Here is a 24,512-nt window from a genome sequence, read left to right on the forward strand (position 1 = left end):
GGGGCTGTAGTAGTAGGTGGATCTGGGGGGGGGGGGGTTGTCTGATGCTGTGGGGGCTGTAGTAGTAGGTGGATCTGGGGGAGGGGGGCTGTCGGGGGAAGGGTGGCTGTAGGGGGGTATGATGGTCGGTGGCGCCCCTCATCTGCTCACGCTGTCAGCTCTTCCCTCAGCTCTTTGTTCCTGCGCACCACCTGGGCATGCCTCTCCTGAGGACAACACAGAGAGAGATGCTGCCATGTTGGACATACCAGAAACCTCTTAATACTGACCCTGCCCTGAGACTCTCTGATTCAAGTCTGTCAACTTACTGTCCTCCCCCTTTCAGCTGACATGTTTAACTACAATTGCCAGTGTTCCATCCTTGAATGATGCCACCAGCCCCTACCTATCACATCGTACCCTTCTATCTTGTCCACCCCTTCCATTCACCTGGTCTTGCTGTCTCCACCTACAATTTTTCCCACCAAGTTCTCCTCTCACCTTCTCCTGCAGGCGCTCCATGATGGAGGCTAGGTAGGCCTGGCGGTTCTCCTTGATCTGCTCCATCTTCATGGTAAGCTTCTCCTCTGCCATCTTGCTGAAGTTGCTGTTCTCCTCCATGGCCTTGAGCAGCACGTCCCTTTCGTGCTCCCGCTTCTCTGAAAGGGCCCTGAGAACCTGGGCCTCCTGGGACTGAGGAGGGGACGTGATAGAGTAGAGTAAAGCAGAGTAGGGTACAGTAGTGTAGAAAAGAGTAGAATAATATGAAGTAGAATAGAATAAGGAATCCAAATAGAATAGAATAAAGTAGAATATAACAGAATAGAATGCAGGTGGAGGCCAAGACACAAGGTTGGAAGAAGAGGAGAAGAGTTAGTTTTATTATTGTTCCTTTGCCTGATGAAGGTACTCATTGCTTAGTAATAATAAAGTAAGTGTAGGATTCCAAGTCTAAGCCAAGCTAAGGTATAGGCTAAGACAGGCTAAGGTATAGGCTAAGACAGGCTAATGTATAGGCTAAGACAGACTAAGGTATAGGCTAAGACAGACTAAGGTATAGGCTAAGACAGACTAAGGTATAGGCTAAGACAGACTAAGGTATAGGCTAAGACAGACTAAGGAATAGGCTAAGACAAGCTAAGGTATAGGCTAAGACAGGCTAAGGTATAGTCTAAGACAAGCTAAGGTGTAGGGTAAGACAAGCTAAGGTATAGGCTAGGACAAGCTAAGGAATAGACTAAGACAAGCTAAGGTATAGGCTAAGACAAGCTAAGGTATAGTCTAAGACAAGCTAAGGTATAGGCTAAGACAAGCTAAGGTATAGGCTAGGACAAGCTACGGTATTGGCTAGGACAAGCTAAGGAATAGACTAAGACAAGCTGAGGTATAGGCTAAGACAAGCTAAGGTATTGGCTAAGACAAGTAAGCTAGGACAAAGTTTGTCCCAAGTGTAATTTACTAGCGTGATTTAGTGTGATTCAGTTTTGGAATTAAGTTGTCGGCTTATGCTACGGTAAACTGATAGATGGTGACTCACTCTCCTCCGGTCCTCAGCGGCCTCCAGCTTCTTCTGGATGTCCTCCAGAGAGACCTCCCTCTTAGGGGGCGAGGTGACACAGTGGGCTGCGTCTGACATCGGGGAGGGGGGCTTCAGGATCACCTCGAAGGCCTGGCCAGAGGCACGCTTGTTGATGGGCTTCACCTCCATGCCTGCTACTGCAAGGTGAGAAGTGTGTGTGTGTGTGTGTGTGTGTGTGTGTGTGTGTGTGTGTGTGTGTGTGTGTGTGTGTGTGTGTGTGTGTGTGTGTGTGTGTGTGTGTGTGTGTGTGTGTGTGTGTGTGTGTGTGTGTGTGTTTGGTAGAGGGGGACAGACGGAGGAAAACCACAGAAGGAAACTCAAAATGCTGCCTTAGTAGTATTAATATTACCCCAATCAAACTTTCACTTAGACAAAAAATTGCCTCTTCGTTGCCTTTACAGTAAGTTGAAAGTGATTTGAAACACTAAAAAAGTCAGGTGACTCTTCTGCATACCTTGGAACTCTCCCATCAGGTTCTTGCGTGCCTCAGGGTACAGGCAGGAGCAGAGGAGAGATAGGACAGAAATCTCCTTCATCTTCTCTTTGTATGCTGTGGGGAACACACACACACACACACACACACACACACACACACGCACACACACACATGCGCGCACACACACACACATCGTTAACCCACTTTCTCCTCCTCATAAATGATCATCCCACATGGCATCAACCATCTTTAGATGTTTAGGAAAATAAATATTCAGCAAATCCTTAAATAGAAAAGAAAAACATGATAATCAAAGGCGGTCTAGTGAGATGAATCAGCCTGAGGTTTCTAAGCCCCATTTTGTGGAGCTTTGTTTGTGCAGACTGAAGGGAAGTGGGATGGCTGTGTGTGTGTATGTTTGTGTGTGTGCATACTTGCGTGAGAGGGTGTCTGCTGTGTCCTCATATGGCCTGAACGGTTGACCACCTCCCCACAGCATTCATTCTCCATTCATCATTAGCTATGCATTTCATTTCAGCATATAATTGATTTACTTAGCTAGCAGACAAGCTACCCTCCTTGTCTGTAGCTAGCACTGGTAACATCCAACAGTAATTTAACAGCAGGGGTAGCACCTAGAGGCTGAATGATTATGGCTGATGTTGCCAAAATATCCTAGCCTGGAATCCAAACTGTATTGCTCTATTTCAATATTATTTCACTTTAGGATAACAGGCTACAAAATTCCTGAGCTTTGGCACCCAAATTCGGACTAGAACCTACTGTAGCATCCCCATGAGGCAGGCAGCAAAGATGTGAAACTACTGTATCATACTGCAGCAAACACTCTGGCTCTCGTCCTCCTGACTGCTGTGCTGTAGTGGTCAGTACAGTGTCTATTGGAGGCACAATCAGAGTCCAACCGGGCACCTCAACGTGCCAAACAGCACCCAAGCCTCTATGATCTATCATCCACCACACGCTGTGGGCTGCAGGGCTGAAAATTGCTACATCGATCACTGACTGATTTCCCTGGCTGGGAGTCAAAACTGAGCAAAATAAGGCTGAGATTTACATTCAGACAGCTTCTCCATGGAGGAGAGAAGTGTAGCTAGTGCCTACTGCCGCTCTGCTGTTGCTCAACCAGCCAAACCCTCTCCCTGTCTTTCTGTCTGTTTGAGTGAAGTGTTGCTAGTGCCCACAGCAGTGGTACTGCACAACCAGACAGCTCTCAGCCTAGCAGACGCCATGGGAAATCAGATCAACTCTCACATGTTGCAATAGCTCTCTGACTCTCCGATGGGCTTGTTAACCCCTCCCAGAAGAAAAAGAAAATAAGATAAAAGAGGGGATGAGAAGAGGAGGACTGTGTTAACTCTCTTGTTAACCCCTCCTTCCCAGAAGAGAAGGAGAAAAGGAGGACTCGGTTAACCCCTCCCATAGAGAAGAAGAGAAAATTAAAGGGGGGGTGAAGAGGATGAAAGGAGGGCTGGTTTGAGCTGGCTGACTCCCACAGGGATGGAGGGACCTCAGGGCAGGCAAATGGATGCTACTGACTTCGCTGAGGTAGTGGAGGGGATTTTCATTTGTTATTACTGGACCAGACCATCTCTACTGGTGGCCCGCTGGACGGGTGTCTGTGTGTGTGTGTGTGTGTGTGTGTGTGTGTGTGTGTGTGTGTGTGTGTGTGTGTGTGTGTGTGTGTGTGTGTGTGTGTGTGTGTGTGTGTGTGTGTGTGTGTGTGTGTGTGTGTGTGTGTGTGTGTGTGTGTGTGTGTGTGTGTGTGTGTGTGTGTGTGTGTGTGTGAGTGGGTCTGTGCGGGTGCAGTTGTGAGTGTACGTGTGTGGGTGTAGGTGTGCATGTGTGTGTGTGGGCGTGTGTGTTGGCTGTCACGTCGTCATTAAGAGGGCAGTGTGTGTGTGGGCGTGTGTGTTGGCTGTCACGTCGTCATTAAGAGGGCAGTGTGTGTGCCGGGAAACACAGGCAGCAGCCATTTTCCCTTCATAACATCTTGTCAGTGATGTGAACAAATGGTGGTTTAGTGGAGCAGATTTTGTAGGTTAAGTTTTAATGAGCAGGTAGTTGTGTCAACTTTCTCTTACTTTCTCCTGGTCTTACGCTGGCCTGTTATGTGTTTTGTTGTTTAGTGAACGTTGTCAACACATTTAGTTGAAGTGATTCAATATGGGCCTTGTCCTTATGTGATGTAATATAGCTTTATATGAAATACATTTCTAAACTAAACATTGCTATTCTATTATGGTGAACTAAAACCACACAATTCTACAGTAAACAAATACATTCCTTTTTATGTATATGACTCAAAGGAAAATTATTTTCTCATTTCTACCGCAAGATCTACACGGAACATCTTCTCTTATCCCCATGGAGATCTCCTCCTCACCACGGAAACAGAGCCAGTTGTTACGTTTCCTGTTGTAATCGGGCGGCAGGGTAGCCTAGTGGTTAGAGCGTTGGACTAGTAACCGAAAGGTTGCAAGTTCAAATCACCGAGCTGACAAGGTACACTGTCGTTCTGCCCCTGAACAGGCAGTTAACCGACTGTTCCTAGGCAGTCATTGAAAATAAGAATTTGTTCTTAACTGACTTGCCTAGTAAAATAAAGGAAACATTTTTTTAAAAATCCATCAGCATGAGACCACAGATCATCAATAACCTACCCCCTCTTCCTCCCCCTCTTCTCTTCTTCTTCCTCCTCTTGCACTGGTGCTGTCCTGTTCTGCCTGTCTCTCCACCCCAACCCAATACTGTCCTGTTCTGTTCTGCCCATCCCTCCACCCCAACCCAATACTGTCCTGTCCTGTCTCTCAACCCCAACCCAATACTGTCCTGTTCTGCCTGTCTCTCAACCCCAACCCAAAACTGTCCTGTCCTGTTCTGCCTGTCTCTCAACCCCAACCCAATACTGTCCTGTCCTGTTCTGCCTGTCTCTCAACCCCAACCCAATACTGTCCTGTCCTGTTCTGCCTGTCTCTCCACCCCAACCCAATACTGTCCTGTCCTGTTCTGCCTGTCTCTCAACCCCAACCCAATACTGTCCTGTCCTGTTCTTCCTGTCTCTCAACCCCAACCCAATACTGTCCTGTCCTGTTCTGCCTGTCTCTCAACCCCAACCCAAAACTGTCCTGTCCTGTTCTGCCTGTCTCTCAACCCCAACCCAATACTGTCCTGTCCTGTTCTGCCTGTCTCTCCACCCCAACCCAATACTGTCCTGTCCTGTTCTGCCTGTCTCTCCACCCCAACCCAATACTGTCCTGTCCTGTTCTGCCTGTCTCTCCACCCCAACCCAATACTGTCCTGTCCTGTTCTGCCTGTCTCTCAACCCCAACCCAAAACTGTCCTGTCCTGTTCTGCCTTCCTCTCAACCCCAACCCAATACTGTCCTGTCCTGTTCTGCCTGTCTCTCCACCCCAACCCAATACTGTCCTGTTCTGCCTGTCTCTCAACCCCAACCCAATACTGTCCTGTCCTGTTCTGCCTGTCTCTCAACCCCAACCCAGTACTGTCCTGTCCTGTTCTGTCTGTCTCTCCACCCCAACCCAATACTGTCCTGTCCTGTTCTGCCTGTCTCTCCACCCCAACCCAATACTGTCCTGTCCTGTTCTGCCTGTCTCTCAACCCCAACCCAATACTGTCCTGTCCTGTTCTGCCTGTCTCTCCACCCCAACCCAATACTGTCCTGTCCTGTTCTGCCTGTCTCTCCACCCCAACCCAATACTGTCCTGTCCTGTTCTGCCCGTCCCTCCACCCCAACCCAATACTGTCCTGTTCTGCCCGTCCCTCCACCCCAACCCAATACTGTCCTGTTCTGCCCATCCCTCCACCCCAACCCAATACTGTCCTGTCCTGTTCTGCCTGTCTCTCCACCCCAACCCAATACTGTCCTGTCCTGTTCTGCCTGTCTCTCCACCCCAACCCAATACTGTCCTGTCCTGTTCTGTTCTACCTGTCTCTCCACCCCAACCCAATACTGTCCTGTCCTGTTCTGCCTGTCTCTCCACCCCAACCCAATACTGTCCTGTCCTGTTCTGCCTGTCTCTCCACCCCAACCCAATACTGTCCTGTCCTGTTCTGTCTGTCTCTCCACCCCAACCCAATACTGTCCTGTTCTGCCCATCCCTCCACCACAACTCAATACTGTCCTGTTCTACTGTCCTGTTCTGCCCATCCCTCCACCACAACCCAATACTGTCCTGTTCTGCCCTGTCCCTCACCCCAACCCAATACTGTCCTGTTCTGCCCAGTCCCTCCACCCCAACCCAATACTGTCCTGTTCTAGTCCTGTCCCTCCACCCCAACCCAATACTGTCCTGTTCTGCCCATCCCTCCACCACAACCCAATACTGTCCTGTTCTGCCCATCCCTCCACCCCAACCCAATACTGTCCTGTTCTGCCCATCCCTCCACCACAACCCAATACTGTCCTGTTCTACTGTCCTGTTCTGCCCATCCCTCCACCCCAACCCAATCTGTCCTGTTCTGCCCATCCCCACCACAACCAATACTGTCCTGTTCTACTGTCCTGTTCTGCCCATCCCTCCACCCCAACCCAATACTGTCCTGTTCTGTCCATCCCTCCACCACAACCCAATACTGTCCTGTTCCTGTTCTGCCCATCCCTCCACCACAACCCAATACTGTCCTGTTCTGCCCATCCCTCCACCCCAACCCAATACTGTCCTGTTCTGCCCATCCCTCCACCACAACCCAATACTGTCCTGTTCTACTGTCCTGTTCTGCCCATCCCTCCACCACAACCCAATACTGTCCTGTTCTGCCCATCCCTCCACCACAACCCAATACTGTCCTGTTCTGCCCATCCCTCCACCACAACTCAATACTGTCCTGTTCTGCCCATCCCTCCACCACAACCCAATACTGTCCTGTTCTACTGTCCTGTTCTGCCCATCCCTCCACCCCAACCCAATACTGTCCTGTTCTGCCCATCCCTCCACCACAACCCAATACTGTCCTGTTCTACTGTCCTGTTCTGCCCATCCCTCCACCCCAACCCAATACTGTCCTGTTCTACTGTCCTGTTCTTCCCATCCCTCCACCCCAACCCAATACTGTCCTGTTCTGCCCATCCCTCCACCCCAACCCAATACTGTCCTGTTCTGCCCATCCCTCCACCACAACCCAATACTGTCCTGTTCTGCCCATCCCTCCACCCCAACCCAATACTGTCCTGTTCTGCCCATCCCTCCACCACAACCCAATACTGTCCTGTTCTACTGTCCTGTTCTGCCCATCCCTCCACCCCAACCCAATACTGTCCTGTTCTGTCCCTCCACCACAACCCAATACTGTCCTGTTCTGCCCATCCCTCCACCACAACCCAATACTGTCCTGTTCTACTGTCCTGTTCTCCCTCCACCACAACCCAATACTGTCCTGTTCTGCCCATCCCTCCACCCAACCCAATACTGTCCTGTTCTGCCCATCCCTCCACCCCAACCCAATACTGTCCTGTTCTGCCCATCCCTCTGCCCATCCCCCAACAACCCAATACTGTCCTGTTCTACTGTCCTGTTCTACTGTCCTGTCCCTCCACCCCCAACCCAATACTGTCCTGTTCTGCCCATCCCTCCACCCCACCCAATACTGTCCTGTTCTACTGTCCTGTTCTGCCCATCCCTCCACCACAACCCAATACTGTCCTGTTCTGCCCATCCCTCCACCCCAACCCAATACTGTCCTGTTCTGTCCCTCTACCCCAACCCAATACTGTCCTGTTCTACTGCCTGCATCCCTCCACCACAACCCAATACTGTCCTGTTCTACTCCCTCCTGTTCTACTGTCCTGTTCTGCCCATCCCTCCACCCCAACCCAATACTGTCCTGTTCTGCCCATCCCTCCACCACAACTGAATACTGTCCTGTTCTACTGTCCTGTTCTGCCATCCCTCCACCCCAACCCAATACTGTCCTGTTCTGCCCATCCCTCCACCACAACCCAATACTGTCCTGTTCTACTGTCCTGTTCTGCCCATCCCTCCACCCCAACCCAATACTGTCCTGTTCTGCCCATCCCTCCACCACAACCCAATACTGTCCTGTTCTGTCCTGTTCTGCCCATCCCTCCACCCCAACCCAATACTGTCCTGTTCTACTGTCCTGTTCTTCCCATCCCTCCACCCCAATACTGTCAACCCAATACTGTCCTGTTCTATCCCTGTCCTGTTCTGCCCATCCCTCCACCACAACCCAATACTGTCCTGTTCTGTTCTGCCCATCCCTCCACCCCATCCCTCCACCCCCAACCCAATACTGTCCTGTTCTACTCTGTTCTGCCATCCCTCCACCCCAACCCAATACTGTCCTGTTCTACTGTCCTGTTCTGTCCATCCCTCCACCACAACCCAATACTGTCCTGTTCTGTTCTCCCTCCACTGTCCTGTTCTGCCCATCCCTCCACCACAACCCAATACTGTCCTGTTCTACTGTCCTGTTCTGCCCATCCCTCCACCCCAACCCAATAATCCTGTCCTGTCCCTCCACCACAACTGTCCATCCCTCCACCACACTGTCCTGTTCTGCCCATCCCTCCACCTGACCCAATACTGTCCTGTTCTGCCCATCCCTCCACCACAACCCAATACTGTCCTGTTCTACTGTCCTGTTCTGCCCATCCCTCCACCACAACCCAATACTGTCCTGTCCTGTCCTGTTCTGCCCATCCCTCCACCCCAACCCAATGTCCTGTTCTGCCCATCCCTCCACCACAACCCAATACTGTCCTGTTCTACTGTCCTGTTCTGCCCATCCCTCCACCCCAACCCAATACTGTCCTGTTCTGCCCATCCCTCCACCCCAACCCAATACTGTCCTGTCCCTCCACCACAACCCAATACTGTCCTGTTCTGCCCATCCCTCCACCACAACCCAATACTGTCCTGTTCTGCCCATCCCTCCACCACAACCCAATACTGTCCTGTTCTACTGTCCTGTTCTGCCCATCCCTCCACCCCAACCCAATACTGTCCTGTTCTCCACCACAACCCTGCCCATCCCTCCACCACAACCCAATACTGTCCTGTTCTACTGTCCTGTTCTGCCCATCCCTCCACCCCAACCCAATACTGTCCTGTTCTGTCCTGTTCTGCCCATCCCTCCACCACAACTCAATACTGTCCTGTTCTACTGCCCATCCCTCCACCCCAACCCAATACTGTCCTGTTCTACTGTCCTGTTCTGCCCATCCCTCCACCCCAACCCAATACTGTCCTGTTCTGCCCATCCCTCCACCCCAACCCAATACTGTCCTGTTCTGCCCATCCCTCCACCACAACCCAATACTGTCCTGTTCTGCCCATCCCTCCACCACAACCCAATACTGTCCTGTTCTGCCCATCCCTCCACCCCAACCCAATACTGTCCTGTTCTGCCCATCCCTCCACCCCAACCCAATACTGTCCTGTTCTGCCCATCCCTCCACCACAACCCAATACTGTCCTGTTCTGCCCATCCCTCCACCACAACCCAATACTGTCCTGTTCTACTGTCCTGTTCTGCCCATCCCTCCACCCCAACCCAATACTGTCCTGTTCTGCCCATCCCTCCACCACAACCCAATACTGTCCTGTTCTACTGTCCTGTTCTGCCCATCCCTCCACCCCAACCCAATACTGTCCTGTTCTGCCCATCCCTCCACCCCCAATACTGTCCTGTTCTGCCCATCCCTCAACCCCAACCCAATACTGTCCTGTTCTGCCCATCCCTCCACCCCAACCCAATACTGTCCTGTTCTGCCCATCCCTCCACCCCAACCCAATACTGTCCTGTCTCTGCCCATCCTCCACCCCAACCCAATACTGTCCTGTTCTCCCTCAACCCCAACCCAATACTGTCCTGTTCTCCCTCCACCCCAACCCAATACTGTCCTGTTCTGCCCATCCCTCCACCACAACCCAATACTGTCCTGTTCTGCCCATCCCTCCACCCCAACCCAATACTGTCCTGTTCCCTCCACTGCCCTGTTCTGCCCATCCCTCCACCCCAACCCAATACTGTCCTGTTCTGCCCATCCCTCCACCCCAACCCAATACTGTCCTGTTCTGTCCATCCCTCCTCTACTGTCCTGTTCTGCCATCCCTCATCCCTCCACCCCAACCCAATACTGTCCTGCTCTGTCTGTAAGCATCCCTTCTGTCCTGTTCTGCCCATCCCTCCACCCCAACCCAATACTGTCCTGTTCTGCCCATCCCTCCACCCCAACCCAATACTGTCCTGCTCTGTCTGTACTGTCCTGTTCTGCCCATCCCTCCACCACAACCCAATACTGTCCTGTTCTGCCCATCCCTCCACCACAACCCAATACTGTCCTGTTCTGTCCATCCCTCCACCACAACCCAATACTGTCCTGTTCTGTCCATCCCTCCACCCCAACCCAATACTGTCCTGCTCTGTCTCTCATCCTCCACCCCAACCCAATACTGTCCTGTTCTACTGTCCTGTTCTGCCCATCCCTCCACCACAACCCAATACTGTCCTGTTCTGTCCATCCCTCCACCACAACCCAATACTGTCCTGTTCTGCCCATCCCTCCACCACAACCCAATACTGTCCTGTTCTGCCCATCCCTCCACCACAACCCAATACTGTCCTGTTCTGTCCATCCCTCCACCACAACCCAATACTGTCCTGTTCTGCCCATCCCTCCACCACAACCCAATACTGTCCTGTTCTGCCCAATACTGTCCTGTTCTACTGTCCTGTTCTGCCCATCCCTCCCAACCCAATACTGTCCTGTTCTGCTCCCTCCACCTGAACCCAATACTGTCCTGTTCTGCCCATCTCTCAACCCCAACCCAATACTGTTCTGTTCTGCCCATCCCTCCACCACAACCCAATACTGTCCTGTTCTACTGTCCTGTTCTGCTCCCTCCACCCCCAACCCAATACTGTCCTGTTCTGCATCCCTCCACCCCAACCCAATACTGTCCTGTTCTACTGTCCTGTTCTGCCCATCCCTCCACCCCAACCCAATACTGTCCTGTTCTACTGTCCTGTTCTACTGTCCTGTTCTTCCCATCCCTCAACCCCATCCCTCCACCCCAACCCAATACTGTCCTGTTCTGCCAATCCCTCCACCACAACCCAATACCTACTGTCCTGTTCTTCCCATCCCTCAACCCCAACCCAATACTGTCCTGTTCTGCCCATCCCTCCACCACAACCCAATACTGTCCTGTTCTACTGTCCTGTTCTTCCCATCCCTCCACCACAACCCAATACTGTCCTGTTCTACTGTCCTGTTCTTCCCATCCCTCCACCCCAACCCAATACTGTTCTGTTCTGCCCATCCCTCCACCACAACCCAATACTGTCCTGTTCTGCCTATCCCTCCACCCCAACCCAATACTGTCCTGTTCTACTGTCCTGTTCTTCCCATCCCTCCACCACAACCCAATACTGTCCTGTTCTGCCCATCCCTCCACCCCAACCCAATACTGTCCTGTTCTGTCCTGTTCTTCCCATCCCTCAACCCCCAACCCAATACTGTCCTGCTCTGTCTGTAAGCATCCAAACCCAATACTGTCCTGTTCTGCCCATCCCTCCACCACAACCCAATACTGTCCTGTTCTACTGTCCTGTTCTGCCCATCCCTCCACCCCATCCCTCCACCACCCAATACTGTCCTGTTCTACTGTCCTGTTCTTCCCATCCCTCCACCACAACCCAATACTGTCCTGTTCTCTGTCCCATCCCTCCACCCCAACCCAATACTGTTCTGTTCTGCCCATCCCTCCACCACAACCCAATACTGTCCTGTTCTGCCCATCCCTCCACCCCAACCCAATTCTACTGTCCTGTTCTTCCCATCCCTCCACCTGTTCTGCCCATCCCTCCACCCCAACCCAATACTGTCCTGTTCTGCCCATCCCTCCACCCCAACCCAATACTGTCCTGTTCTACTCCCTCACCCCAACCCAATACTGTCCTGTTCTGCCCATCCCTCCACCACAACCCTGTCCTGTTCTGCTGTCCTGTTCTTCCCATCCCTCCACAAACCCAATACTGTCCTGTTCTGTCCTGTTCTGCCCATCCCTCTGCCCACCCCAACCCAATACTGTCCTCCTGTTCTTCCCATCCCTCCACCCCAATACTGTCCTGTTCTACTGTCCTGTTCTTCCCATCCCTCCACCACAACCCAATACTGTCCTGTTCTGCCCATCCCTCCACCCCAACCCAATACTGTCCTGTTCTGCCCATCCCTCCACCCCAACCCAATACTGTCCTGTTCTACTGTCCTGTTCTGCCCATCCCTCCACCCTCCCAACCCAATACTGTCCTGTTCTACTGTCCTGTTCTGCCCACCCTCCACCCCAACCCAATACTGTCCTGTTCTGCCCATCCCTCCACCACAACCCAATACTGTCCTGTTCTACTGTCCTGTTCTGCCCATCCCTCCACCACAACCCAATACTGTCCTGTTCTGCCCATCCCTCCACCACAACCCAATACTGTCCTGTTCTGCTGTCCATCCCTCCACCACAACCCAATACTGTCTGTTCCCTCCACTGTCCTGTTCTGTCCCTGCCCATCCCTCCACCCCAACCCAATACTGTCCTGTTCTGTCCATCCCTGTCCCTGTTCTGCCCATCCCTCCACCCCAACCCAATACTGTCCTGTTCTGTTCTGCCCATCCCTCCACCCCATCCCTCCACCCCCCTCCACCCAATACTGTCCTGTTCTGCCCATCCCTCCACCACAACCCAATACTGTCCTGTTCTACTGTCCTGTTCTGCCCATCCCTCCACCACAACCCAATACTGTCCTGTTCTACTGTCCTGTTCTGCCCATCCCTCCACCACAACCCAATACTGTCCTGTTCTGCCCATCCCTCCACCACAACCCAATACTGTCCTGTTCTACTGTCCTGTTCTGCCCATCCCTCCACCACAACCCAATACTGTCCTGTTCTGCCCATCCCTCCACCACAACCCAATACTGTCCTGTTCTGCCCATCCCTCCACCACAACCCAATACTGTCCTGTTCTACTGTCCTGTTCTGCCCATCCCTCCACCCCAACCCAATACTGTCCTGTTCTGCCCATCCCTCCACCACAACCCAATACTGTCCTGTTCTGCCCATCCCTCCACCCCAACCCAATACTGTTCTGTTCTGCCCATCCCTCCACCACAACCCAATACTGTCCTGTTCTGCCCATCCCTCCACCCCAACCCAATACTGTTCTGTTCTGCCCATCCCTCCACCCCAACCCAATACTGTCCTGTTCTACTGTCCTGTTCTGCCCATCCCTCCACCACAACCCAATACTGTCCTGTTCTACTGTCCTGTTCTGCCCATCCCTCCACCCCAACCCAATACTGTCCTGTTCTACTGTCCTGTTCTGCCCATCCCTCCACCCCAACCCAATACTGTCCTGTTCTGCCCATCCCTCCACCCCAACCCAATACTGTCCTGTTCTGCCCATCCCTCCACCCCAACCCAATACTGTCCTGTTCTGCCCATCCCTCCACCACAACCCAATACTGTCCTGTTCTGCCCATCCCTCCACCCCAACCCAATACTGTCCTGTTCTACTGTCCTGTTCTGCCCATCCCTCCACCCCAACCCAATACTGTCCTGTTCTGCCCATCCCTCCACCACAACTCAATACTGTCCTGTTCTACTGTCCTGTTCTGCCCATCCCTCCACCCCAACCCAATACTGTCCTGTTCAGCCCGTCTCTCAACCCCAACCCAATACTGTCCTGTTCTGCCAGTCCCTCCACCCCAACCCAATACTGTCCTGTTCAGCCCGTCTCTCAACCCCAACCCAATACTGTCCTGTTCTGCCCATCCCTCCACCCCAACCCAATACTGTCCTGCTCTGTCTGTAAGCATCCCTCCACCCCAACCCAATACTGTCCTGTTCTGCCCATCCCTCCACCCCAACCCAATACTGTCCTGTTCTGCCCATCCCTCCACCACAACCCAATACTGTCCTGTTCTACTGTCCTGTTCTGCCCATCCCTCCACCACAATACTGTCCAATCCCTCCACCACAACCCAATACTGTCCTGTTCTACTGTCCTGTTCTGCCCATCCCTCCACCACAACCCAATACTGTCCTGTTCTGCCCATCCCTCCACCACAACCCAATACTGTCCTGTTCTACTGTCCTGTTCTGCCCATCCCTCCACCACAACCCAATACTGTCCTGTTCTGCCCATCCCTCCACCACAACCCAATACTGTCCTGTTCTACTGTCCTGTTCTGCCCATCCCTCCACCCCAACCCAATACTGTCCTGTTCTGTCCATCCCTCCACCACAACCCAATACTGTCCTGTTCTTCCCATCCCTCCACCCCAACCCAATACTGTCCTGTTCTACTGTCCTGTTCTGCCCATCCCTCCACCCCAACCCAATACTGTCCTGTTCTGTCCATCCCTCCACCCCAACCCAATACTGTCCTGTTCTGCCCATCCCTCCACCACAACCCAATACTGTCCTGTTCTACTGTCCTGTTCTGCCCATCCCTCCACCCCAACCCAATACTGTCCTGTTCTGCCCATCCCTCCACCCCAACCCAATACTGTCCTGTTCTACTGTCCTGTTCTGCCCATCCCTCCACCACAACCCAATACTGTCCTGTTCTACTGTCCTGTTCTGCCCATCCCTCCACCCCAACCCAATACTGTCCTGCTCTGTCTGTAAGCATCCCTCCACCCCAACCCAATACTGTCCTGTTCTGCCCATCCCTCCACCCCAACCCAATACTGTCCTGTTCTACTGTCCTGTTCTGCCCATCCCTCCACCCCAACCCAATACTGTCCTGTTCTGCCCATCCCTCCACCACAACCCAATACTGTCCTGTTCTGCCCATCCCTCCACCCCAACCCAATACTGTCCTGTTCTACTGTCCTGTTCTGCCCATCCCTCCACCCCAACCCAATACTGTCCTGTTCTGCCCATCCCTCCACCACAACCCAATACTGTCCTGTTCTGCCCATCCCTCCACCCCAACCCAATACTGTTCTGTTCTGCCCATCCTCAACCCCAACCCAATACTGTTCTGTTCTGTCCGTCTCTCAACCCCCAACCCAATACTGTCTGTTCTACTGTCCTGTTCTGCCCATCCCTCCACCCCAACCCAATACTGTCCTGTTCTGCCCATCCCTCCACCACAACCCAATACTGTCCTGTTCTGCCCATCCCTCCACCCCAACCCAATACTGTCCTGTTCTACTGTCCTGTTCTGCCCATCCCTCCACCACAACCCAATACTGTCCTGTTCTGCCCATCCCTCCACCCCAACCCAATACTGTCCTGTTCTACTGTCCTGTTCTGCCCATCCCTCCACCCCAACCCAATACTGTCCTGTTCTGCCCATCCCTCCACCCCAACCCAATACTGTCCTGTTCTGCCCATCCCTCCACCCCAACCCAATACTGTCCTGTTCTGCCCATCCCTCCACCACAACCCAATACTGTCCTGTTCTACTGTCCTGTTCTACTGTCCTGTTCTGCCCATCCCTCCACCACAACTCAATACTGTTCTGTTCTGCCCGTCTCTCAACCCCAACCCAATACTGTCCTGTTCTACTGTCCTGTTCTGCCCGTCTCTCAACCCCAACCCAATACTGTTCTGTTCTGTCCGTCTCTCAACCCCAACCCAATACTGTCCTGTTCTGCCAGTCCCTCCACCCCAACCCAATACTGTCCTGTTCTGCCCATCCCTCCACCCCAACCCAATACTGTCCTGTTCTGCCCATCCCTCCACCCCAACCCAATACTGTCCTGTTCTACTGTCCTGTTCTGCCCATCCCTCCACCCCAACCCAATACTGTCCTGTTCTGTCCGTAAGCATCCCTCCTACCTAACCCAATACTGGGGCCTTACAGGTCTCGAGGGCCCAATAAGCTAAAACAGCAGACTGACTGACTGACTGACTGACTGACTGACTGACTGACTGACTGACTGACTGACTGTGTGTGTGTGTGTGTGTGTGTGTGTGTGTGTGTGTGTGTGTGTGTGTGTGTGTGTGTGTGTGTGTGTGTGTGTGTGTGTGTGTGTGTGTGTGTGTGTGTGTGTGTGTGTGTGTGTGTGTGTGTGTGTGTGTGTGTGTGTGTGTGTGTGTGTGATAAAGCTCATCATTTAGTTTACAACCTAGCCTCTAGACGACAATATAATCAGTTGTGTAATTACAGCATTAATGGAGAACTACAGTGGAAATGGGCTATTGTGTGGGATGGTAGATGGAGGATATTATCAGCGAGGGAGGTTTCAGACATTAGTATGCATTGTTGAACATTGAAATGCAAACAACAGACCAATAAGCCTGAGCCTAAACACGTTTTTAATAACCAAACCCAAGGAGTCATGTTCCCTATTTAGTGTAATGTCATCTAGACCTAATGTCATCTCGACCTAATGTCATCTAGACCTAATGTCATCTAGACCTAATGTCATCTAGGTCCAAGCACACCAAGACAGTCGTGAAGAGGGCACGACAAAACTTATTCTCCCTCAGGAGACTGAAAAGATTTGTCATGGGTCCTCATATCCTCAAAAGGTTCTACAGCTGCACCATCGAGAGCACACTGGTTGCATCGCTGCCTGGTATGGCGACTGCTCGGCCTACGACCACAAGGCATTACAGATGGTAGCTTCCTGCCATCCAGGACCTCTATACAAGACGGTGTCAGAAAAAGGCCCTGAAAATTGTCAAAGACTACAGCCACCCTAATCATAGACTGTTCACTCTGCTACCGCACGGCAAGCGGTACCGGAGAGCCAAGTCTAGGTCCAAGAGGCTTCTGAACAGCTTCTACCCCCAAGCCATAGGACTCCTGAACACCGAATCAAATGGCTACCCAGACTATTTGCATTGCCCCCCCCTTCCCCCTCCTTTACACCGCTTCTACTCTCTGTTGTTATCATCTATGCATAGTCACTTTAATAACTCTACCTACATGTACATATTACCTCAACTAACCGGTTCCCCCCGCACACTGACTCTGTACCGGTATCCCCCTGTATATTGTCTTGCTATTGTTATTATACTGCTGCTCTTTAATGACTTGTTACTTATATTTCTTATTCTTATCTGTATTTTTTAAAACTGCATTGTTGGTTAGGGGCTCGCAAGTAAGAATTTCACTGTATTCGGCGCATATGGCTAATAAAATTTGATTTGATTTGATTAGGATACAATGATTATTTTAACTGAGAGACATTGCTGATGATAGCCTCCCCTCTCTGGCTAAGATATTTGATTTGATTTGATTAGGATACAATGATTATTTTAACTGAGAGACATTGCTGATGATAGCCTCCCCTCTCTGGCTGAGATATTTGATTTGATTTGATTAGGATACAATGATTATTTTAACTGAGAGACATTGCTGATGATAGCCTCCCCTCTCTGGCTGAGATATTTGATTTGATTTAATTAGGATACAATGATTATTTTAACTGAGAGACATTGCTGATGATAGCCTCCCCTCTCTGGCTAAGATATTTGATTTCAGCTTTTGCTTAACCCGTATACATTTTATTCTACAACTGTTGATAGGTCTTGGGAAGTGATGAATACAGCTCTATGGCAACAAGACTCACAGGAGTGACTCAGGCAGAACTGGGTTCAGGGATGCACTCAGTGACACTGCGGAGGCTATGACCTCTGGGGGGCGCCATTGTCCCAGAAAGCTTTGGCCCCTTAACACAAATAATGGGGAATAGATATCTGATAGCCACACCTAACTCATGGGCTTATCTGAGAGGTCACACAGTAGGCACTGTATATATTATAAATTAACAAGGATCTTAATGTACATTAACGTAAGCATTTTTGATGTCCCTAGCCAAATCAGTAGCCAAGTGGGCAGAGAGCATACATTTGAATTTTGGCTTGTCATTTAATAGGCCTACCACTAAATGCCATTGTCCCGCCACAGTCCTGTCTGTCTGTCTGTCTGCTTTTCTGCCTGTCTATCTGCTAAAAATGCGTTGATCCAAGGCTGTAGGCAACATATTCTCATTGAATATTCTATAAACAGCAAGGACACATTTCTAGTTCTATTACAATCACTGTCATTGACAGTATGGTACATAATCAAACCTCAACTGATCCGGCCTACGGCCCTGCCTGCCTTGCGACCACTGACGACGTCTATGATGATCATGTGCCCCGGGTGTCTGGCCCATCCCACTCGCCTAGTGTCTGTCTGCAACTCAATAATAAAATAAAATAAATACAAATACATAACTAACAGCTATGCGGCCAGCCGAGACATAATGAAACAGCCCGCTGCAGGTGCAGGCAGACGCCAGGACCTGACACAGTTAAATGTATTGCTCTCTGTCTGCACCCTCCTCCACCCATCCATCACCGACCTAGTCATCCGGAATACAAGTAGTCCCTTGACCGTTGTCGCCATAGAGACGGGTCTCAACTCACTCAAAAGGGCCCCAAATCCGCATGAAAGTGCTCCATCAAGCATTAGACAATCTTGGATAGGTCTATACTGTTTATACTCCCAAATATCTTAAAACATTTATCATGACTGGTTGTAAGCAAATCAGGCCTAGCCATGCATTAAAATGATATCAAGACCAGGCATGAAATTCCCGGAATATGATGACACATTTCACTTCCATCCATTCCTCCATATAACCAAATAGACATGTTTAGATCATAAATAAATGACAGGGCAACCATCGGCCACTAGGAATAAATGTGACCATATGATTATTATCCATATAGATTCGAGAGAAAAAAATCTAATTCTGCAAACGACCATTCATTTTCATTGCAATCATCGGCCACTGGGAATAAATGTGACCATATGATTAGTATCCATATAGATTCGAGAGAAAAAAATCTAATTCTGCAAACGACCATTCATTTTCATTGCAAGTCGTAATTCTTCACCTGACAGCTTTAGCTCAGATGTAAAGTGTGCGGCTAGAGATTCATTTCTTCTCATGCATTCCTCTCATCATTCAACTTGATTGAGCATAAGATTATAATAAATAGTAGCCCAGTCCCTATAATCATATGTGTAAAGGTTTAGCCTAATTCTGCTCTGGGCTGGTGAGGAGAGAGAGAGACCGTGATGTTGGGTGCGGTCGTTCTGCATTATGCTGTTGTATGAGCATGTGTTGGTCTACAGCGGCAGATGCGGCAGCGGCATCCACAAGAGCGTCTATCCTGCTCGAATAATCTACAGCAAATGTGTCCATAGGATTTCTTCAATCTAGGCTATGTATTCGCTTTACGCACAATGTAAAAAGGGAGATTGAATATCCCTATAATAAAATGTTATTTGGCTACTTAATCCTACACTGTAGCCCACTATTATCAACCGACCCTGTTGATATAGAATGAAAGAAAAAACAAATGCGTACAGTTCAGGTTCAATTGTAAACACAAGCAACATGATTGCGTCCATTCACAAGTTTAAAACTACAATATTTGTTGACGTGCGACAGACTTTGACCGCTCCCTTTAATAAATGCTTGGCAGTCTTTTGTGCCAAGGGTGTCGCCGCTGCATGCTCACACAGCATCCTTCCAGCCTCATGCAGAATCACCACCCAACGCTCTGTGACTGTCAACTCGTCCCCAAAACACAGATAAATAACGGTACATCGTTAGCTTACCAATTGCTGTTTTAGCCATGTCTTTCGGTTTGTGCGGCGTTGGTGCTGCTGAAGTGGGCTATGGAGGGAGCGTGCGTCGCAGTTACTGATCGGTGCTTGGCGAAAAAAGCGAGCAAGGCACTGAGTCAGCAAGAACACTGCTGTGTGGGGAAAGAGAGCACTGCGCGAGACAGCAAGGGGGCTGGTGAATTACAAGCGTCTATACGTGCTCAAGCAGATTGGCTACCGCGGTCCCCTGACGCGCATTTCCTAGGCAAGAGACGGTCGCATTTTCCTCTAATGTTCCTGTGTGTAGGATAGCTCAAGTTGCCCCTATGAAAGGTGACGGGGTGGGTGTTATCCCTCTTTGTTTTCTCTAATGGTGCCGCCCGTAAATTGAAGTATTGTCAGAGATGGAACCGGTCCTAATGGCTCTTGTCCATGGTGCTGAAACGGTATCAGAGCGAGGCAGCCTACTAATAGCTTAACTTAATGGAAATAGACGTTGAAGGTAAATGAAACGTAACTTGACCACAATATATAGGCTTAATGTTTCGTGTGTGACATAATTACAAGGTAACACATAGGCCGATCTGTGAAATGTTGACATTGATGTTTTAATGCCACTCCCTAGCGTATTTATTGGAATAAAATGATATCTAGGCTATAAGTGTAGTGGCTAAATGGCCTTCTGCTTCATGGTAACACGTCTTCTTCCTATGCCTTTGTGATTGCATGATAAAGTATCCTATCCAGAATTGAGACCTGTAATGATTCATAGGGGTTGGGTTAAATACTGAAGACACATTTCAGTTGAATGCATTCAGTTGTACAACTGAATAGGTATCCCCCTGTCCTTTACCCTTTCCGTAATATTATAGTAGGCCTATCTGACAAAATCGTATTGTGAATGACCTCTCCACAATGTTCCCTCTTCAATCGCTTGATGTCAGCAGACTATTACTTTACTAGTTCACAACAAGACCTTCACTTCAGCCATCAACCAGAGTGGGCTATGAATTAGGAAAACAAAAGCAAACTTTATAATAAATGGATATGCTCTTTTTGTAGTATACTCTTAGGAAAAGTCACATGTGATTACGTTAATTTCACATGTGAAATTCATGTGACTCTTTCTGCTATTTAAGTGTTTTAAATTTAATTTTAAACCTTTATTTAAGCAGGGAGTCATGCTGACCATCCTGACCAGTTGCATCACTGCCTGGTACGGCAATTGCTCGGCCTCCGACCGCAAGGCACTTCAGAGGGTAGTGCATACCGCCCAGTACATCACTGGGGCAAAGCTGCCTGCCATTCAGGACCTCTACACCAGGCGGTGTCAGAGGAAGGAACTAAAAATTGTCAAAGACCCCAGCCATAGACTGTTCTCTCTACTACCGCATGGCAAGCGGTACCGGAGTGCCAAGTCTAGGACAAAAAGGCTTCTCAACAGTTTTTACCCACAAGCCATAAGACTCCTGACAACAGGTAACCAAATGTTTACCTGGACTATTTGCATTGTGTGTGTGTGTCCCAACCCCTCTTTTACGCTGCTGCTTCTCTTTGTTTATCATATATGCATTGTCACTTTAACTATACATTCATGTACATACTACCTCAATTGGGCCGACCAACCAGTGCTCCCGCACATTGGCTAACCGGGCTATCTGCATTGTGTCCCACCACCCGCCAACCTCTCTTTTTACGCTACTGCTACTCTCTGTTCATCATAAATGCATAGTCACTTTAAAAGATACCTACATGTACATACTACCTCAATAAGCCTGACTAACCGGCGTCTGTATATAGCCTTGCTCCTGTTATTTTCAAATGTCTTTTTACTGTTGTTTTATTTCTTTTACTTACCCCCCACACACACACACACACACACACACACACACACACACACACACACACACACACACACACACACACACACACACACACACACACACACACACACACACACACACACACACACACACACACTTGATTTGATATAACTTAGAAACTAGCTAGTAGATTTAGCTTTCTTGATTGAGGAAGAGCATAAATTTCTCAATTGACTGAAAATCCGCCAATCAGCTACAGAGCCAGTTTTTCTAGCCTTGGCCCAGACCTGATTTCTTATGTGTTAAAATATCTGTAGTTCTATACAGAACCAAGGACTTGTGTTTTTAGTTTTTTCTGTTTATTACTCTAATGCATTTAAAGGGAGTGTGTTTGTCTGCCATAGAGATTAAAATAGATGAGAACAATTCTAGCTCTAATTCAGGGTCAGGCATGCTGCTGATAGAGACGTCAGAGTAATGTTGTACATATCATGAACAAAGGTTTGTGGGGAAAATAGATTTAAATGTCTCTTTATAATTATATGAGGATCAGTGTTAATCTGCTTGGTATCGCTACTACATATATGGAATATAGGATACTGATCACTGAGATCAATAGCACAGACACCACTGGACAAGTACTTGTGGGGACTATTTATGGAAAAGGTATGGTGTTTCCATAGATAACAGGGGCTAAGGCACTACTATTTGGGGTAAATAATCAACAAAATAATCATGAGGATCCAACCACCTGACACCCCAGAGTAACTGATTGACTATAATGTATCTCTTTAGGAATGGGTGAATGAGTATGAGATGGTCATTTAGGGAAATTGAAATAGATGCACTTCACACACACCTGGCTCACACACTTTCATCCAGTGAGATTGTGAACTAATCTTTTGCAATTGCAATTATCAGGAGTGTTCAGATCACTGTCAGGCACACAGGTTTCCCAGCTCACAGAACAGGAGATCAAGGTGCTCAGTTCGATAAGCACCCCTCAGTCTCCTGGTTAGTTTTTAATCATAAAGGTTTAAATACAATCGTATTTAATCCTAACTCACCTCAACAACCATCTTCAACCTGACTTTAAATAGATGCTTCAAACTCATCCTAACCATCATAGGGCATTAGCATCATTATTAGTACCTCACCTAAGAGAAGGAGGGCGGGAACATGCGACAAGCTTCACGAGCAAGTGATGATGCAGCCTTTATGTACTATTTAGAACAAGGAAAATCCTTTTCGATTTGCTGATTCGTTGAACGCGGCACGTGTATAATTACAACCAGTTCGCAAGTCCGAAACTTCTAAATGAATTTCCTAGTTCAATCTAGTAGTTGAACGCGGTAGAAGATACAATCAACGACAGTCAAACAGCCATTGTTGAGTAATTTTGCACATGGGGTTCTAGTCTCATTGAATATTTCAAGGTAAGGTATTTTTTTTAAGAGAATTTGATTTAACTTCTTAACTAAATTGATCTAGTTAAGATGTTAAACTAGCCAGCTGGTTCAAACTTGTTAGCTACAGTAGAGAGCGAGCTAAACGTCACTGGATTGAACTGCGTCTGTTGGAAAGGGTTCAAGATAGGTAAACACTCATGCTTGTTTTGTATTTACTCAAACTACCTGGTAAATATTTGTTATTGTCTAAGTTGATCATTGTTGGGAGTTCTTTAGGTGCCAGTAGTTATATTTGCTAGCTAGTTTAGCAAGCTATTCATATATAACAGGCAGGGAGACAGGTCTCGAAGCCTTGAACTTCGAGCCCGAGGTCCGGCGCGCTAGCGACTGTACCGCAAAAGCATGCTCGATTAACCTTAAATGTAATTTGATCAGGCATTTATTTCATGTTGTTTATACCAATAAATCAAATCAAATCAAATGTATTTATATAGCCCTTCGTACATCAGCTGATATCTCAAAGTGCTGTACAGAAACCCAGCCTAAAACCCCAAATAGCAAGCAATGCAGGTGTAGAAGCACGGTGGCTAGGAAAAACTCCCTAGAAAGGCCAAAACCTAGGAAGAAACCTAGAGGAACCAGGCTATGTGGGGTGGCCAGTTCTCTTCTGGCTGTGCCGGGTGGAGATTATAACAGAACATGGCCAAGATGTTAAAATGTTCATAAATGACCAGCATGGTCGAATAATAATAAGGCAGAACAGTTGAAACTGGAGCAGCAGCACAGCCAGGTGGACTGGGGACAGCAAGGAGTCATCATGTCAGGTAGTCCTGAGGCATGGTCCGAGGGCTCAGGTCCTCCGAAAGAGAGAATTAGAAAGAGCACACTTAAATTCACACAGGACACCAAATAGGACAGGAGAGGTACTCCAGATATAAAAAACTGACCCTAGCCCCCCAACACATAAACTACTGCAGCATAAATACTGGAGGCTGAGACAGGAGGTTTGGGGGTTTTTTTAGAGTTTGGTTTTGCTGTGTACTGAAGTTTTCCAAGATAAGATCTAAACCAGGAAGAACTATAGTTTGGTGTGGCGCCATTTCCAATTTTCAAAGAAGCTTAAGGGAGCTAGTTTCTTATGAGAAATGTTTTTAGTTTTTAGGGGTGCAACTACATCTAGGGTATTGTGCAAGGTTAAATTGAGTTCCTCAGTTAGGATGTTAACTGATTTTTGTTCTCTGGCGTCCTTGGGTAGACAGAGGGAGTCTGGAAGGACATCAAGGAATCTTTGGGTTGTCTGTGAATTTATAGCACGACTTTTGATGTTCCTTGGTTGGGGTCTGAGCAGTTTATTTGTTGCAATTGCAAACATAATAAAATGGTGGTCCGATAGTCCAAGGATTATGAGGAAAAACATTAAGATCCACAACATTTATTCCATGGGACAAAACTAGGTCCAGAGTGTGACAGTGAGTGGTTCCAGAGACATGTTGGACAAAACCCATTGAGTCGATGATGGCTCCAAAAGCCTTTTGGAGTGGGTCTGTGGACTTTTCCATGTGAATATTAAAGTCACCAAAGATTAGAATATTATCTGCTATGACTACAAGGTCCGATAGGAATTCAGGGAACTCAATGAGGAACGCTGTATATGGTAGATAA

At 48.9% G+C, this 24,512-nt stretch overlaps 2 protein-coding genes across 2 annotated transcripts in view; one reads left to right on the forward strand and one right to left on the reverse strand.

Annotated features, from left to right (window-relative positions):
* Nucleotides 1-73: 73 nt before the first annotated feature.
* Nucleotides 74-19,951, reverse strand: LOC118377331 (stathmin-2-like). The gene is made up of 5 exons (XM_052472470.1): nucleotides 19,631-19,951; nucleotides 2,013-2,108; nucleotides 1,517-1,695; nucleotides 481-672; nucleotides 74-206 (listed from the first exon to the last, which is right to left on the reverse strand). Exons 1-5 carry the CDS (start codon nucleotides 19,647-19,649, stop codon nucleotides 147-149), a joined length of 546 nt encoding a protein of 181 aa, XP_052328430.1. The 5' UTR covers nucleotides 19,650-19,951; the 3' UTR covers nucleotides 74-146.
* A 2,703-nt stretch (nucleotides 19,952-22,654) lies between these two features.
* LOC118399579 (Y+L amino acid transporter 2-like) overlaps nucleotides 22,655-24,512 on the forward strand; it is a 33,286-nt gene continuing 31,428 nt past the window's right edge. The window contains exon 1 of the mRNA XM_035795768.2: nucleotides 22,655-22,877. The gene's annotated coding sequence lies outside the window, so the exon portion shown is untranslated. The remainder of the gene's footprint in view (nucleotides 22,878-24,512) is intronic.

The sequence above is a fragment of the Oncorhynchus keta genome, chromosome 20 (genome assembly GCF_023373465.1).
Source record: "Oncorhynchus keta strain PuntledgeMale-10-30-2019 chromosome 20, Oket_V2, whole genome shotgun sequence".
Lineage (NCBI taxonomy): Eukaryota > Metazoa > Chordata > Actinopteri > Salmoniformes > Salmonidae > Oncorhynchus > Oncorhynchus keta.